The sequence below is a fragment of the Eretmochelys imbricata genome, chromosome 10, assembly GCF_965152235.1.
Source record: "Eretmochelys imbricata isolate rEreImb1 chromosome 10, rEreImb1.hap1, whole genome shotgun sequence".
Taxonomy (NCBI): Eukaryota; Metazoa; Chordata; order Testudines; family Cheloniidae; genus Eretmochelys; species Eretmochelys imbricata.
In genome coordinates, this window is record NC_135581.1 from 13,534,903 (window position 1) to 13,551,228 (window position 16,326).

A 16,326-nucleotide genomic window follows, 5' to 3' on the forward strand; every position below is an offset into this window, starting at 1 on the left:
CGACGGCAGCCTGGGCGGGCCAGTGCCCGCAGCGCAGCTTCGCGGTGGCGACGCCACACCACGTGACTCGGCGATGGGCGGGGGAGGGAGGAAGGCGGCTATGGGGGAGGGGCGGTAATCGCAAAGAAGGGCGTGGATGGAAAGCGTGGGCTGAAGGGTGGATGGAGCGAGGAGGAGGGGAGGGAAGGTGCATGCGGGGGGGAAGGGGGGTGGAGAGAGGGTAGGAGTGGAAGATGGTTTTGGTGAGGCCAGGGCTCAGCTGGAGGGAGCAGTGGGATCCTCTGACAGGATTGCCAGCCAAGGCTAAGGCTGCTGCAAAGGTGCATAGAATCATAGACTATCAGGGCTGGAAGGGACTTCAGGAAATCATCTAGTCCAACCCCCTGCTCAAAGCAGGACCAATCCCCAATTTTTGCCCCATCCCTAAATGGCCCCTTCAAGGATTGAACTCACAACCCTGAGTTTAGAAGGCCAATGCTCAAACCACTGAGCTATCCCTCCCCCCAAGTGTCCCAGGACACCTGTGCTTGTTTGGGTGCCCTTCTGCTTCGCTATTCATTTAACGGGTGCTTTTTGTAACCTCACAAATAGGAGGAACATCAAGCCTGGTTTTGCTGGGGGGGGGGTCTGTAGAGTGTCTGAGTAGAGGTGTTGCTGGCACAGAGTGCCCAAGGCAAGCAACAGCTGGGTTCGTTGCCCGGTGTGCGTCGCACGAATGACCACAACGGGGTGGAGAAGCAGAGAGATTTATTTGGAGCTCCAAATAGGGCGCAGGGAGACTGAGCTGTCTCAAATCCTGCAGCCCCGCATGCAGATTCCAGTATACATTTTATACCTTTGCCTACGTCACTACACAAGCTTATGCAACCAATTACCTGTTGCCCCATACAATACCGTAGCCAATCAGCTAAAGCAGCCAGTTGTGTTTTTCCTCAGTAGCATTGCCCGAGCCTTGCCTTACTTGGTTCTATTTGTTACTGGTTTTTGCTAAACATTTCTGCCATATCTATCTGTTTCCCAGGCCGAAGCTGGCCTTGGCTGGCGAGCCGTGTGCAAACCTGTCTGTTTGTGTGCTAGCTTCCTCAGTGTTAAGCAGGATCACAGAGGGTTCAAGGAGCAAAGGGGCCTTGGTTTATCCGGGCCTAGAGCAGGAGGGCTTCCTCGACACTCATGGTCTTCCACCCTCCCGAGTTACCTAGTGTAGTGCCAAGTGTATTTGTGAACTCACCTTACCTCAAGTCACGCTGAATCTTTTACAAAACTTTCTCCAATGTGTGTATTAATCATGAGTTCAATGGGGCATCGGTGTGGAGACAGTTTTGTCAGTACAATTAAACATCGTTCATGGCACACTGATGGTAAAAAAAAAATTTCATACTATGGTCACCTTTTGGAAACAGGACTAGAGCAAAGCCAACTCACAATGCACGGCATCAGTGTCCATATATATGGCAAAATTCACAGGTTCTCTGTCATTGGTGACCAAGCAGACATAACTGGATTCTTAGGCTGCAGCAAAAATGAAGTGTCTGTCTAAAACTTCCTGTCCTTAGTTGCTCAGCTTTCATTCTTTTGTGAGGTTAATTTTACTAGCCCTTCAGTCACCTGAGACTTCCAGGGTAAAGGAGATCTGAATTTCTAGTTCTCACTCTCCAGTTCCCTGCTCATGCCCTTCCCTTTTAAAAAATAATAAAATGTTCATTGTTTATACGTCATTAGGAGCAAAAACCAATTTCTTCTTTGCAAGTTAACTTTAAATATTACTGGAAAAAAACAAGTAACACTGGGCACTTACATAGGATTTCCAGGAACGGATTCTGGAGTCTAACGAACACGCATCAATAGAGGAAAAACTAACAGAGAGTAATGCAGTGGGCTAGGAACATCCCTTCTAGATTTCTGAGGACAGCTTTGGAAAACTCACAGAAAAATCTGTCCCCACATCCCAGGTTTTATACTGAGCCCAGTTGTTTTGACAATGTTGTGTGAATACTCAAGTACAGGCTACCACACGATCAATAACGCTCAATTATGTATCTCTCCACTGAGTCTTAAAAAATGTCCCAGACAGGGAAAACATGGGGTGGACGACATTGCAAATATAAGGCTTCTTGATGCCATATTGCACATAGCTTGATGCACATGACCTGTATTTTAATCTTTACAACTACTGATCTGAGTAGCTTAACATGGAATTGTGTGGTTTCTCTCAAAGGGTTCAACAAGTTTTATTCCACTAGAGGGCAACTGTTTTACATACACAAATTTTGTGCAAAGGAAAAAAAAAAAGAAAAGAAAACCTTGAGGACTTTTGTTCAAATGCAGTCCAATGGAGTTGCAACCAAATACCATTTTCTTCATTTTGCTAAATTATATTAAGTCACAGAAAGGACAAGTTTAAATATATATTTTTATCTGACTTAATCTGCAGCTTCCTTACTCAACATTACTGTTTAAGTTTCGTTGTGTCATTTTGGAACAGCATAGTACTTTAATGTCTGATTGAATTTTGGGGGAAGGGGATACATAAGAATGGCCATACTGGGTCAGACCAAAGGTCCATCTAGCCCACTATCCAGTCTTCTGACAGTGGCCAATGCCAAGTGCCCCAGAGGGAATGAACAGAACAGGTAATCATCAAGTGATCCATCCCTGTCTAGCAAACGGACGCTAGGGACACCATCCCTGCCCATCCTGGCTAATAGCCATTGATGGACCTATCCTCCATGAATGTCTCTAGTTCTTTTTTGAACCCTGTTATAGTCTTGGCCTTCACATCCTCTGGCAAGGAGTTCTACAGGCTGACTGCGCATGGTGTGAAAAAATACTATCTTTTGTTTGTTTTAAACCTGCTGCCTATTAATTTCATTTAGTAGCCCCATGTTCTTGTGTTATGAGGAGTAAATAACACTTCCTTATTTACTTTCTCCACACCAGTCATGATTTTATAGATCTCTATTAGATCCCCACTTAGTTGTCTCTTTTCCAAGCTAAAAAGTCCCAGTCTTATTAATCTTTTCTCATATAGCAGCCATTCCATACCCCTAATAATTTTTGTTGCCCTTTTTCAATTCCAATATATCTTTTCTGAGATGGAGGCAACCACATCTGCACGCAGTATTCAAGATGTGGGTGTACTATGAATTTATATAGAGGCAATATGATGTTTTCTGTCATTATCTATCCCTTTCTTAATGATTTTCAACATTCTGTTTGCTTTTTTGGCTGCTGCTGCATATTGTGTGGATGTTTTCAGAGAACTATCCACAATGACTCCCAGATCTTTTTCTTGATGGGGTCTAAATTAGCTGTGACCACTCATTTTATATGTATAGTTGGGATTATGTTATCCAGTGTGCATAACTTTGCATTTATCAACATGAAATTTAATCTGCCATTTTGTTGCCCAGTCACCCAGTTTTGGGAGATCCTTTTGTAGCTCTTCGCAGTCTGCCTGGGACTTAACTATCTTCAATAGTTTTGTATCATCTGCAAATTTTACCACCTCACTGTTTACCCCCTTTCCCATTTATGAAGATGTTGAATAGGACTGGGCCTAGTCCAGACCCTGGGATGACACCACTATTTACCTCTCTCCATTCTGAAAACTGACCATTTATTCCTACCCTTTGTTTCCCATCTTTTAACCAGTTACCAATCCATGAAAGAACCTTCCCTCTTATCCTACAACTTCTTACTTTGCTTAAAGGCCTTTGGTAAGGGACCTTGTCAAAGGCTTTCTGAAAATCTAAATACACTATAATCACTGGATCCCCCTTGTCCACATGCTTGTTGACCCCCTCAAAGAATTCTAGTATACTGGTGAGGCAGGATTTCCCTTTACAAAAATCATGTTGACTATTCCCAACAAATTATGTTCATCTCTGTGTCTGACAGTTTTGTTCTTTACTATAGTTTCAACCAGTTTGCCTAGAACTGAAATCAGGCTTACTGGCCTATAATTGCTGGAGTCACCTCTGGAGCCCTTTTTAAATATTGGCATCACATTAGCTGTCCTCGTCATTTGGCACAGAAGCTGATTTAAATGATAGGTTACAGACAACAGTAGTCCTGCAATTTCACATTTGAGTTCCTTCAGAAGTCTTGGGTGAATACCAGCTGGTCCTGGTGACTTATTACTGTTTACAGGTTTCAGAGTAACAGCCGTGTTAGTCTGTATTCGCAAAAAGAAAAGGAGTACTTGTGGCACCTTAGAGACTAACCAGTTTATTTGAGCATGAGCTTTCGTGAGCTACAGCTCACTTCATCAGATACGAAAGCTCATGCTCAAATAAACTGGTTAGTCTCTAAGGTGCCACAAGTACTCCTTTTCTTATTACTGTTTAGTTTATCAATTTGTTCCAACACCTTTGTCAACACCTCAATCTGGGACAGTTCCTCAGATTTGTGACCTAAAAAGAATGGCTCAGATATGGGAATCTCCCTCGCATCCTCAACCATGAAGACCGCTGCAAAGAACTCATTTAGTGTCTCCACAATGGCCTTATCGTCCTTGAGTGCTCCTTTAGCAGCTCGATCGTACACTCACTGTTTAGCAGGCTGCCTGCTTCTGATGTATTTAATTTTTTTGCTGTTACTTTTTTGAGTCTTTGGCTAGCTGTTCTTCAAATTATTTTTTGGCCTTCCTAATTATATTTTTACACTTCATTTGCCAGAGTTTGCTCTTTTCTATTTTTCTCATTAGGATTTAACTTCCACTTTTTAAAGGATGCCTTTTTGCCTCTCTCTGCTTCTTTTACTTTGGTGTTTAGCCACGGTGGCACTTTTTTGGTTCTCTGTTTTTTAATTTGCGGTATACATTTAAGTTGAGCCTTGATTATGGTGTCTTTAAAAAGTTTCCATGCAGCTTGCAGGGATTTTACAGAAGCTTGTTTTTATTTGCAATAGTGTGCTGTTACAGACTAGAGTTTACTTGAATACCCATCAGTCCACAACAGAAAGTGAATCTGGATGTTCCACCTCTAGTTGCAGAATATTTAGAGTCCACTTGTCAGTACAATTTGCACTAAATGTCAGACAATGTTTATTCTCAAGGTTCATTACAGCAGGAGTCTTCACTTACATATATGAACAAAACCCACTGAACTCGGTAATTGACTACCCATTACAAGCATGGTGCCTTTCCACATATTTAAGTGCCCATAAGTAGTTATATGAGGTTGGCTGTGGCATATTTTGTGTTCTGCTCTTATGAATGATTGAGGAATTATTTGGTTGTACAACACCTAGAGTGTGTTAAAGTGCAAAGGATTCTGCACACTAAGGCTGGAATTGTGAATACACAAAAGGCCCTATCTACATTGCATTGTTGTTTTAATACTGTAATTTGATAGTGCCCATGCAATGCCTTGCATCTACACACAATAGCCACTGGAGGTGTTTTACAAGCATTGTTTGCAATACCTCAGACAATGTCTTTAGTAGCTAGGCCCATCTGAACCAGGTAAGCCTAGAATTGTTTCTTCTAAGAGTGGGCAGAAAGCCACTAGGGTTGCAGTTGCTGAGCTAGTCCTCAATTCCCACAATGCAGTGTCTCATGCTTGGTAGTTACTCTGAAGCTTTTCCTCTCAGGAACAGTTCTGGGTACTACAACTAGTTTTGAAACAATATTTGGTACATCCAGAGTACACCTTACAGCTCACGGAGGGGGAGTTAAGTCCGTGTAGTAAGGCCCTTATATTATCAGCAGGAAGGCTGTAGTGTAGAATTGACATAATTAGGTCAATATAAGGCACCTTATGTCAACCTGTGTAGCGTAGAATAGCCGCAAGGGACAGGAGTTTATGTATCAACCAAGTCTGCCTCCCTTCTGCATGCATAAATCCCTTTTGACAGAAGACAATGAAAGTAAAAGGCAGAGCTTTCTGGAGAGCAGGGAGAGGGTGAAAAGTAGAAGACTACTCTCTAGCATTACCCCTCCTGCAGTTCCTGAAGGAATTTCCCACATATAAAATGTTTTTATTTATATATAGTACTGCTCTGCCCTGTGTCCATTTACCATCCTCTTTTCTCACCACAGCTATGGGATATATCCTCATAATAAAGTTGGATTGAACTTCACCTCAGTTTTACACTGAAATGTATTTGTTTATTAAAAATGTAGAAAAATGGATTTATTCTAAAAGCGGTTACCCTACGTTATTTTAGCCAGAATATTCAAACCGATTCAGCATAAATACAGAAAAGAAACTTTATTACTTGTTTTAAATATTACATGCAATTTCAAAAATTAAAACTCTTTATTTAAACATCTCAATAGCATCTTGTCCATTTGGAGGCAGCAAAGAATACCAAGACAAATATTTTGAAAAGCATTTACAAAAATACATTGCACAAAGTCCTATCTTGCTTCTTTAAAAATAAGTTAGTGTTATTCAAAATATTCCCACCCCAGATCCTAATTCCAATTTATACAGGATAATTCTGATTTATATATTTAACTTATATGAAACACCTGTACATGTTTTATCTAGCTCTTCTGCATAGGCCATTGGTTCTGTTTCTAGCTGAACTAAAACACTCTTTCTATGGAGATTTTTAAAAAACATTTTGAGGACTATTGTGCAACATACAGAAATCTAATTCAGAAAACCAGTCAGCACCATCATTCATCTTTCTGAAAAATGTAACATAGCACATTTGTAATTAAGTTGACCCAATAAAATGCATTACAACAGTAAGATAATTTCTCCACATAAATGTCTTTCAGGAATCTTGTTTATAAAGGGTTTCCAGTAACATTCAGAAATAAAATTACAAAATGAGCCTCTAAGTAAGGAGAGCTGTGCATCAAGTCTGTTAAAAAAATGCAGTCTGTTAATACAATGCAAGTTCCAATTAAATCAAGTAAGATAATGCTGTTGAGTCATTGCTCTAACATTCTTCAATGGATAATGAATCCTCCACTTTAAGGGTGTAAAAATGGAAACATTGTCTAAATATAGTGGCATTGAGTGTGGACCTCTTTTGCAAGTTACTTCACTGCAGAATTGTTTTAAATTAAAAGTTAAGTCTATGACGTGGAACCTATTTTCACTTAGTGCTTCCACAGTACAGCACTTATAAAGTGAGCCAGCCCAACTAATCCTGTGCTGAAGAGAGATTTCTGCACACCAAGATTTTGCCTCTACAATTTGAGCTCTGAATTGGTCTTATCGGCAGACCACTAGCCAGACTCTCACCTTGGTATATGAGATAAGCCTACTAAAGATTAGTACACTGAGTGATTATTCTAACAAGCTAAGTCAAAAGGAAACTCGATAGGAAGAAAACTTAAAGTAACTGTAGTGATTTAAAATCAACCCTGGCTTTTACATTAATGCATGGTTCCATGTTAGAGGAAAGATTTTTGTGCCTCTGATGTTTAAACTATTTTTGGTTCCATTCACTTTCCTTGACAGTAACATGTATCTCATTCTGCATCTACTCAGGAAGTCCTTTTGGGCCTAGCAACAAGTTCAAAAGTCATGGTCAACTAAAGGATACATTAGCCACAGTGTTTAAAAGTGTTTATAGGTTTTGACATAGGGAGCCAGGGTAACAGAAGTGTGCAGATGGGGCCTGTATTAAAAACAGATTTCTAGCTGCAGAAAGCATACTTATTTAAAAACTGTACATTCAAATGTAATAAAATAAATATCACCTATTTGCCAACTTGGCTTTTGAACCAGAGTAATTTGCATGCAATATTTTTCTCAGAATGGACACATTAAAATATAAAGCTGACCGGCAATTACAAGCTGAGCATCAGAGCAGGTACGAGTTTGTATACAATTCTGCTGGCAGTCGTCTGCATTTTACTGAAAAGGAGTATTGATCCTGCAGTACATGTCACAGATCCTCATCCTTTAAAGATTCCAGTGTTCTAGGTTTTCCAATATATACAAACAGAAAATATACAACAAAAAAGCTGTAGTGTACTAGTTTATTCAGTAGGTTTTCCATGCACTCTGAACCGATACAGACAGGTGTACTCTGTATGGCCCCAATTAGACAAAATTCTTAGCTCCACTATCTGGAATGCATTTTCATTTTTCTCCTGAAAAAACATGAAAAAAAAATCAGACATCACTCACCACTTTACTTTTCTCTGTAGACAACCGATGTTGATCACCGAAAGTTGTTTAAGAGTAGCAGCCAAATCACTACACTGCATACATCATTAATTACTTAAGTAGTTAAATTATATACCCAAAAGGTAATCACAATTTATGGATAGTCTCTTGCAATCTACACAAGCTGTCAAATTTTCATGGTCTTTGCTTGACTTCCCATGCTCTGCTGGAGATCTAGATGAAGTAGAATAATTCTTAATGCTTTTATTTAAAGGGTTGAAAGCAGGAATAAGATTTTTATAGCAGAATAACCTTTAAAATAAGCCACAGTAACTTTCCAGTCACAGAGAATTTCAGATGAACAGTGCTACTGTATAGTTTTACTGAGTGAAAGTTACTGATCTAATCCACTGTGTGGTGGGACCAGTTTAACTGTAGTCCAACTGATTTAATATGGATATTGCAAACTTCTGATACTGAAAAATATTCGTCATTATGCATGTTTTATGGAAGGCAAAAATAAAAATGCCAAAATGACCCTTCAATTTCAATGGCGCAAGTCAGGAATAATGCCATTAAGTTATTGCAGTTATCAGTGCAAGAGTTCAATCAGAATCACATTTCAGAACGCTAGCATTTTGCATACTAGCACACGGGTAGTGAAAGGCATCAGCAAATGTATCAAAGCAGCGTTAAAATTAAATTACTGCTACTACTGCAAGAGGCAAAGTCAAGTGGCTTTGGCAACCGCTGTGTATTTTCTGTTAATGTGGGCTTACCGTCACTTGAAACATCTGTAGTGACTCTCCTCCTTGATCATAGACGTACTGTCCAAGAAGGGTACCTTCTTCCTGATATTCATCTTCTAGACCCTACCATCAAGAGTTCAGCCTTGATTATTTTTTTTTTCCTTCAAATTTCAGATAATCAGAATGACAAAACTAAGTTTGGCTGCAGTTATAGGGTGTCACATTCTTAACAGGGGAGGGCAGTACAACCACTAGTTATCATTGTGGAGAAAATAAGGGTTGTCCAGGAATAACAAGAATGAAAGAAAAGGTGGGACCCAGGAAAGGGTGGGATTGAAGAAGACTGGGATGGGTATCAATGCTCACTATTTTACATATTTCATGTCAATTGGAAATAAAAACAGTTTCCAGAAGTCAAAATGGACCATGACTGTGCCACACAGCTGTAGACTACTGTTATGTGACAGTGCCTGAAAGGATTATGATCCATTCCTTTTATGAAAGCGTAAAGTGCTTGGACTTGAAGATCACTTTAGATAACCATCACACAAGTGTAATAAGTTTGATTACTTTGCTTTAATGCACTTCTCTGTAAACTAGATGGGTAAAATAACGGAAGCGTTAGAATTTTTAAAAATATATAGCTTTTATACATTATTTCTCATTCCTAGATCTCAAAACTCTACAAAAGGAGGTACATTTAAGAGCAATAAATGTAAATATTAAAATAGAGGGCTGTTTTACACTAATAAATATTTTAAATTGTGAATAGTAGTTCTACTCAAATTATCCAAACAGAACAAAAACATTTAATACCTTAACTTTACCAGAGAAAGACTTACATATACTGAGAAATCCTTAGGAGCACTCGTGATATTTCCTGTCGGTGAAAGAGTTTTTGGTATATGTTCTAATGTAAAGGCTGTTGGGTAGATCATCATAGAAAGTCTAACTACGAGGTATCCCTGTGATCCTTTGAATGCCCAGCAGTTTCCCGGATATATGTCAGGCTAAAGAGGGGGCAGGGGAGAAAAATATTGAACATATTGGTAAAACATTCTAATGAATTGAGTTATTAAAGTTTAGTTTGATTAGGTTATGCCACTGATTATACTTTGTACCCTGTTACATGAAAAACAATTCTGTCTATTTAAGAGAGTTTGGGTCAAATTACCAGATCAAAAAACATTGTTTGCAAGAAGCAGGATATTTCTCCTCTGCAATATCAGCATTAGGGTCAGAAATTCTCATTTTTCTACAATAGCTGAATGGACATTTTCTTGATTCAAAAATTTGAGAGAACATGCATTACAGGTATGATTTAAATTATTCACTGTACAGAAAGACAGAAAACACAACTACCAGATAAGTATTTTCAGTAATGAAAAAATGTTTTATTCTCAAATATGTTTTGCAATGGCTAGTACTTGGTGTTCCGGTGCAAGAGGCTGACAATACAAGTTACAAGTTATTCCTCACCTTTGTTGGGGGGAAAAACCCCTTAATATTATATATTCAAAGTAGTCTGAAAAAAGTTAGATGTTAGACATAAAGGACAGCATTGAATAGGTGAATAAACCAACTTTGACAGTTAAATTATACCCCCAGATAGCATTATTGTCATACAATATGCCTATAAGTATGCAAGAGTTAAGAAGCCAAGAGCAATTTTTGTTGTTGATAGAATCATAAAAATGCAGGGCTGAAAGGGACCTCAAGAAGTCATCAAGTCCAGTCCGCTGTACTGAGGCAGGAACAATTAAATCTAGAGCATCCCTGACAGGGGGTTATCCAACCTGTTCTTAAAAAAATTAATTACAGGGATTCCACAATCTTCCAGGGAAGCCTCTTCTAGAGCTTAACTACCCTTCTAGTTCCTAATATCGAACCTAAATTTTTCACGCTGCAAATTAAGTCAATTATATCTTGTCCTACCATCACTGGACATGGAGAACAATTGACCATACTCTTTATTTCAGCTCTTAACAGATTTGAAGACTCACTGGGTCCCCTGTCAGTCTTCTTTTCTCAAAACTAAACATGTCCAGGTTTTTTAACCTTTCCTCACAGGCCAGGTTTTCTAAACCTTTGATAATTTTTGTTGCTTTTTTCTGGACTCTTCAATTTGTCCACATCTTTCCTAAAGTGTGGCATCCAGAATAGGACACAATACTCCAGTTGAAGCCTCACCAGTGCTAAGTAGAGCAGGACAATTATCTCCTGTGTCTTAAATATAACACTCGTGTTAACAGAAAAGGAGTACTTGTAGCACCGTAGAGACTTAAATTTATTAAAGCATAAGTTTTCGTGATCAGATACAGACTAACACGGCTGCTACTCTGACTCCTGTTAATACACCCCAGAATGATATTAGCTTCTTTTTTTTTTTGCAACTGCATCACGTTGTAGGTTTATATTCAATTTGTGTTCCACTATAACCCCCAGATCCTTTTCAGCAATACCACCTAGCCAATTATTCCCCATTTTGTAGCTGTGCATGTAATTTTTCCTTCCTAAGTGAAGGTCTTTGCACTTATCTTTACGGAATTTCATCTTAATGAATTCAGATCAATTCTCCAATTTGTCAAGGTTCTTTTGAATTCTATTTCTAGCCTCCAAAACGCGAGCAACTCTGCCCCCCCCCCGAGCTTGGTGTCATCTGCAAAGTTTACAAGCATATTCTCCATCCCATTATCCAGGTCATTAAGATGAAAACACTGGACCCAGGACTGACCCTTGCGGAACTCTTCAAGATACACCCTCCCAATTTGACAATGAACCATTGATGATAACTCTGATTATGGTCTTACAACCAGTTGTGCACCTTGCTTATAGTAAATTAATCTATAACATGTTTCCCCAGTTTGCTTATGAGAATGTCCTGTGGGACAGCATCAAAAGCCTTACTAAAAATCAAAATACATCACTGCTTCCCCCCTATCCACTAGGCCAGAAAACCTGTAGAAGAAAGAAATTAGGTTGGTTTGGCATGATTTGTTCTTGACAAATCCATGCTAACTATTCCTTATAATCCTATCATCCTCTAGGTGCTTACAAATGGATTGTTTATTAATTCATTCCAGTATCTTTCTAGTTTTGAAGTTAGGCTGACTGATCTCTTCTTATTGCCTTATGCCCCTTATTAGGTGTAACTAATTTTGTGCCTTACCCTTTTTGACTTTGTCCCCACTATTCTTTTGTGCTCCTCCCTAGCAGTTGGGGTTCTACATAAAACTTATAGCCAGTACTGTCAAAAGCGATTAGTGATCTCCGTGCCGAAATTGATTCTCCCTAAAGCGGCGTAAATTTCATAGGATGCGTGCCCAGAAATTTCTGAAAACCAGGCCCTCTTTCAAATGTTTCAAGCTAGACAACCAAAAAACAGAGGTGTTCAAAACCAATAATGACAGGCCTTGGCCTGTGCTTATTTCTCTCATTTTTAGAGAAAATTCTCCTTGGGCTGGCCCTCTGGACAAGGCCTATGCACCTCCTTAGTCACATTTAAATCCTCCACATAGGGCTTAAGTGTGATTTAAATGGTGACTAGGCCTTGTGTAGGCTCTCTGCACAGGGTTCTATTCTCAGCAGAAATGAAGTTCCAGATGCATCTTCCATTTCAAGAAAAATTCTGGTATCCAAAGTTTCTTGACCGTGTAGCTTTAAAACACAACTTTCATAGCACAATGGGGTCCTGGTCCATGACTTGGTGCTACAGAAATACAAATAAACAACAGGATTTTAGGTATATTCTGCTTTTCATTACCTGGATTACCACTCTGGGAGACTGAGAGAAATACCACAAAGGAATTCCAAAGAGACTAATTAAAGCTGTTTTGGTCTCGTAGGTCTCAGAACAGCGAGTACTCAGAATGCTGCCACCTCAAAAAGAAGAGTCAGGTTAAAACACAAATAATGAAGTGTTTCCATTTTTCATCAGGTAACTAGTCTTGCTTTCAGTAAAATATTGTTCCAAATTGAATATGCCAGTGATTCTTTTCAAACAAATATTCAAATCCTGTCAAATTCTAGTAACTTTCTTGTAAACACTTATTTTAATGCAAGCATCCTGTCCCCAGATTAAATAGAGTTTTACATTAAGGAAGCTGTACCCCACTTTTCAAACAGTAGCATATTTCTCAGAAAATAAGTACTATTTTCAGCTTGAAATGAAAATGTATTTTTGAAAAAAAGAGGTTTAAAAAACTGAACAGGTATGTGCTTTTTCAGTTAGTTCATGTTCATAATACGTATACCGTACAAAATAGCTATTCTCGCTTAATTATCCCTCAGTATTTTCTTTTAAAGCGTCTTCAGACTTGTGCCATACTTCTTACTTCAAGTATATCAGTGTGTTTCCACAGCGCAACCAGGAGTTCAGAGTTAAGTTTGTATGCACTTTTTATGGCGTATACTATTAACATCCAACTCAACAAAATAATACAAAATATATAGTATTCCTATTGTTTGTCAAGCATTGCACACAATTCTTGATTTACTGCAAAAACTGACAACTCAGATTACATTGCTGCAAATAGCAGACTGATCTATTTATAGCTTTTCTGCTATATTTACCTCCAGATTCTAAAGCAAAGTCCACCATACCAGTCTTGTCTTGAGAATAGAGTTTCAATGCATTATTTACAATAATGCGTGCTTGCTACAGATATAAGGGAAGAGAGAGAGTATGGAAAAAGAAAACATGTTTGGTATTAGACATACATGCATTCAACAGTCTTTATTAACTAAGATAGTATAAACACGTAATAAAATTGTACTATATCACAGAATCTTTGGAACCAATATCTTTAAGATACATTAGCCAATTTTTGATGAGTGCCAGTCAGACTATGATCATCACACTAGATCACTTTGAATGGCATTTCTGTAAGTCTCAGTCTTCTCTCCATTAGGTTATATTTTATTTTTCTTTATACTTTAGGTATTCCTCAGCTCCCAAGACAGCATGGTTTGACAGGCATTACAGATCATAAAGGGTAACGGAATTTACTTTATATTTCTTTATTGCAGCCAATGTGGCTACTTGTTTTAGGATAGGAATAATAGTTTTCTAAGTCACAAGACTAGAAAGTCTACTGTAACTACCTAATTAACAATCCACCAGAGGAGACTGCTGACTGAAGCATAAGGCCACATCTACACTACAAATTCTGGTTGATGCAAATTACATCAGCATACAGCTGCCCCATGTTAGTACACTGCTTGTGTATACTTGGCTGCTTGTGTCTGCACTGCATGTACTCAGGAGTGCTTGTGTCAAAGTAGAGTGCAGTGCACCACAGGAAGGCATCCCAGTGTGCCCCACCCATTGCCACATAGCTAAATCTTTTTGGGAAATTATCGCAACGTGATGTGAAATAGAAATGAATCATGCAGGGACCTCTGGGAGTGAAAGGTCAAGTTCCTGCATACAACTTTCTCCATCCCATAATGCCATCCATATCCCGTAATCTTCATGCTTTTTTTAAGAATCCGACAAACCCCCACAACCCTTTTCTGCATCGGCCATCTCTGACAAAAGCATGGAGCCCACACAGCTCTGCACTGTCCTTATGAATGTTGCAAATACAGGATGCAAGATCTCCTGGTATCTGCAGACACGGAGAAAGAACTGCAATACCTGGGGACATGACGATTTCTTCAAGGACAGACTGTTAAGGGACAGAGTGAAAAACAATTCAAAGCTGCTGGTGGTGTTCACCGAGCAGCTGCAGAAAGTGGACCGGCCCTTCTGGGCCTGAGAAAAGAGCACTGACTGGTGAGATGCATCGCAATGCAGGTATAGGATGAGATGCAGTAGCTGCAGAACTTTCAAATGTCTGCCCCAGCCCTCCAGCGCAGGAACACCAGAATAAGAGCTGTGATGACAGTTAAGAAGCGAATGGCAATCACACTTGGAAGCTTGCAATGCTTGATTAGTACTGGTCAGTGGGAAATCATTTTGGAGTTAGAAAATCCACATTGGGGGCCGTTAATAGTGTCCTGCTATGCAGGACTGACTCTCAGTACCGTACAGGACACAGTGGATGGATTTGCAGCAGTGGGGTTCCCAAACTGCGGTGGGGCGATACTTGGCATGCATATCCCTATTTTGGGACCAGCCCACCTTGCCACAGAGTACATCCACAGAAAAGGCTTACTTTTCTATGGCTATGCATGTGTTGATGGATCACCAAGGATGCTCCACTGATATAAATGGGCGCTGGTCAGGGAAGGTGTATGACACTCACATCTTTAAGAACATAGGACTGTTCAGAAAGCTGAACACAGATATTCTTTCCCAACCAGCAAATCATCATTGGCGATACTGAAATCCCTATAACGATACTGGAAGACCCTGCCTACCCCTTGTTCCCATGGTTCACTAAAAGCCACCTTGGCAGCACACAGGAAAGATTTAACCACCAGCTCAGTATTTAAAGGAGGACAGTTGAAAGTGCTTTTGGTAGACTGAAGGGACACTGGTGTGTTTACTTCCAATACTGAATTTCAGGGGGGAAAAAAAACGTATCCCAAAGGTTATAGCAGCTTGCTGTGCCTCGTATAATATCTCTGAGGCAAAGGGGAAAAGCTGCCAGGGTGGGGGTGGAGTGGCTGTCTGCTGAGTTTGAACAGCAAGACATAAAGGCTTAATGTGGAACTATGCGGTTGTAGAAGACTTTGAAAGAGCACTATAATAGTCAGCCACATTAATGCACCATGTTGGTCTGTGCTGAGCCCCCAAACCTGTAGGGCCAGTTAGGAACTGTGTAGTGCTAGTGGTACATTTATACATATGACACTGTCTTTTAGTGAACCTATGAATTACATGCAGCTTGCTGTACATTTACACACTTGACTAGCGTTTTGTTGAATCTGGTGTTTTGTTGAACCTATGAGTTCTGTGGTGCCATAAACTTAAAAGTCCTGGGTGCTCGAGTACCACTATGCATTCTGCAGTAGGAGAGGTGAACTAAATTTATTTTTTTAAAAATTATATATTTTTTAATAGAAATTTGAGTGACAAAAACAGTGCAAAATAACCAATGTGCATATAATAAAGGACAATACAGTACAAGCTTCTTACATATATTAATGGAACAGAATTTTAAAATCAGAAAGGCAGCAAACATTTCTGTCCATTTCAGTGCACAAGTGCAGTCTATTCTGGCTACACAAAGCAACTGTGGCTCTCATAGGACAGTGTATGTGAAGCTGTAGTTTTCCTTACTATCCACCAGCATGGAGTGGTAGCAGTAGAGATGGGGCCCAGGATGCCAGGTGGAACGTTGGGGTGAATGGGAAGCTGCCACCATGAAGTTCTCCAGGGACTGCAAAGGGTGGCGAGTTGGTGATTACTGGACTTGTAGGTCAACCAGAGTACGCAGCATTTGTGTTTGCTGCCTGAGAAGTTCTCTCCTTTTCCTGCTGGGATTTCTGGGTCTTTCTCCATTTTCTCCTGTCCTCTCTGTCCCTCCCCATGCCATCTGCCACGCTGGCCATAC

At 39.7% G+C, this 16,326-nt stretch overlaps 1 protein-coding gene across 19 annotated transcripts in view; it reads right to left on the reverse strand.

Annotated features, from left to right (window-relative positions):
* Window positions 1-6,197: 6,197 nt before the first annotated feature.
* Window positions 6,198-16,326, reverse strand: part of SUN1 (Sad1 and UNC84 domain containing 1) — a 61,961-nt gene continuing 51,832 nt past the window's right edge. For all 19 annotated transcript variants that reach the window (XM_077828668.1, XM_077828678.1, XM_077828670.1 and 16 more), the window contains 5 exons: window positions 13,397-13,481; window positions 12,588-12,703; window positions 9,667-9,834; window positions 8,855-8,947; window positions 6,198-8,059 (listed from right to left, as the gene is read on the reverse strand). In XM_077828668.1, the coding sequence (XP_077684794.1) occupies window positions 7,946-8,059; window positions 8,855-8,947; window positions 9,667-9,834; window positions 12,588-12,703; window positions 13,397-13,481 (576 nt within the window). In that variant the 3' untranslated portion in view covers window positions 6,198-7,945. The remainder of the gene's footprint in view (window positions 8,060-8,854; window positions 8,948-9,666; window positions 9,835-12,587; window positions 12,704-13,396; window positions 13,482-16,326) is intronic.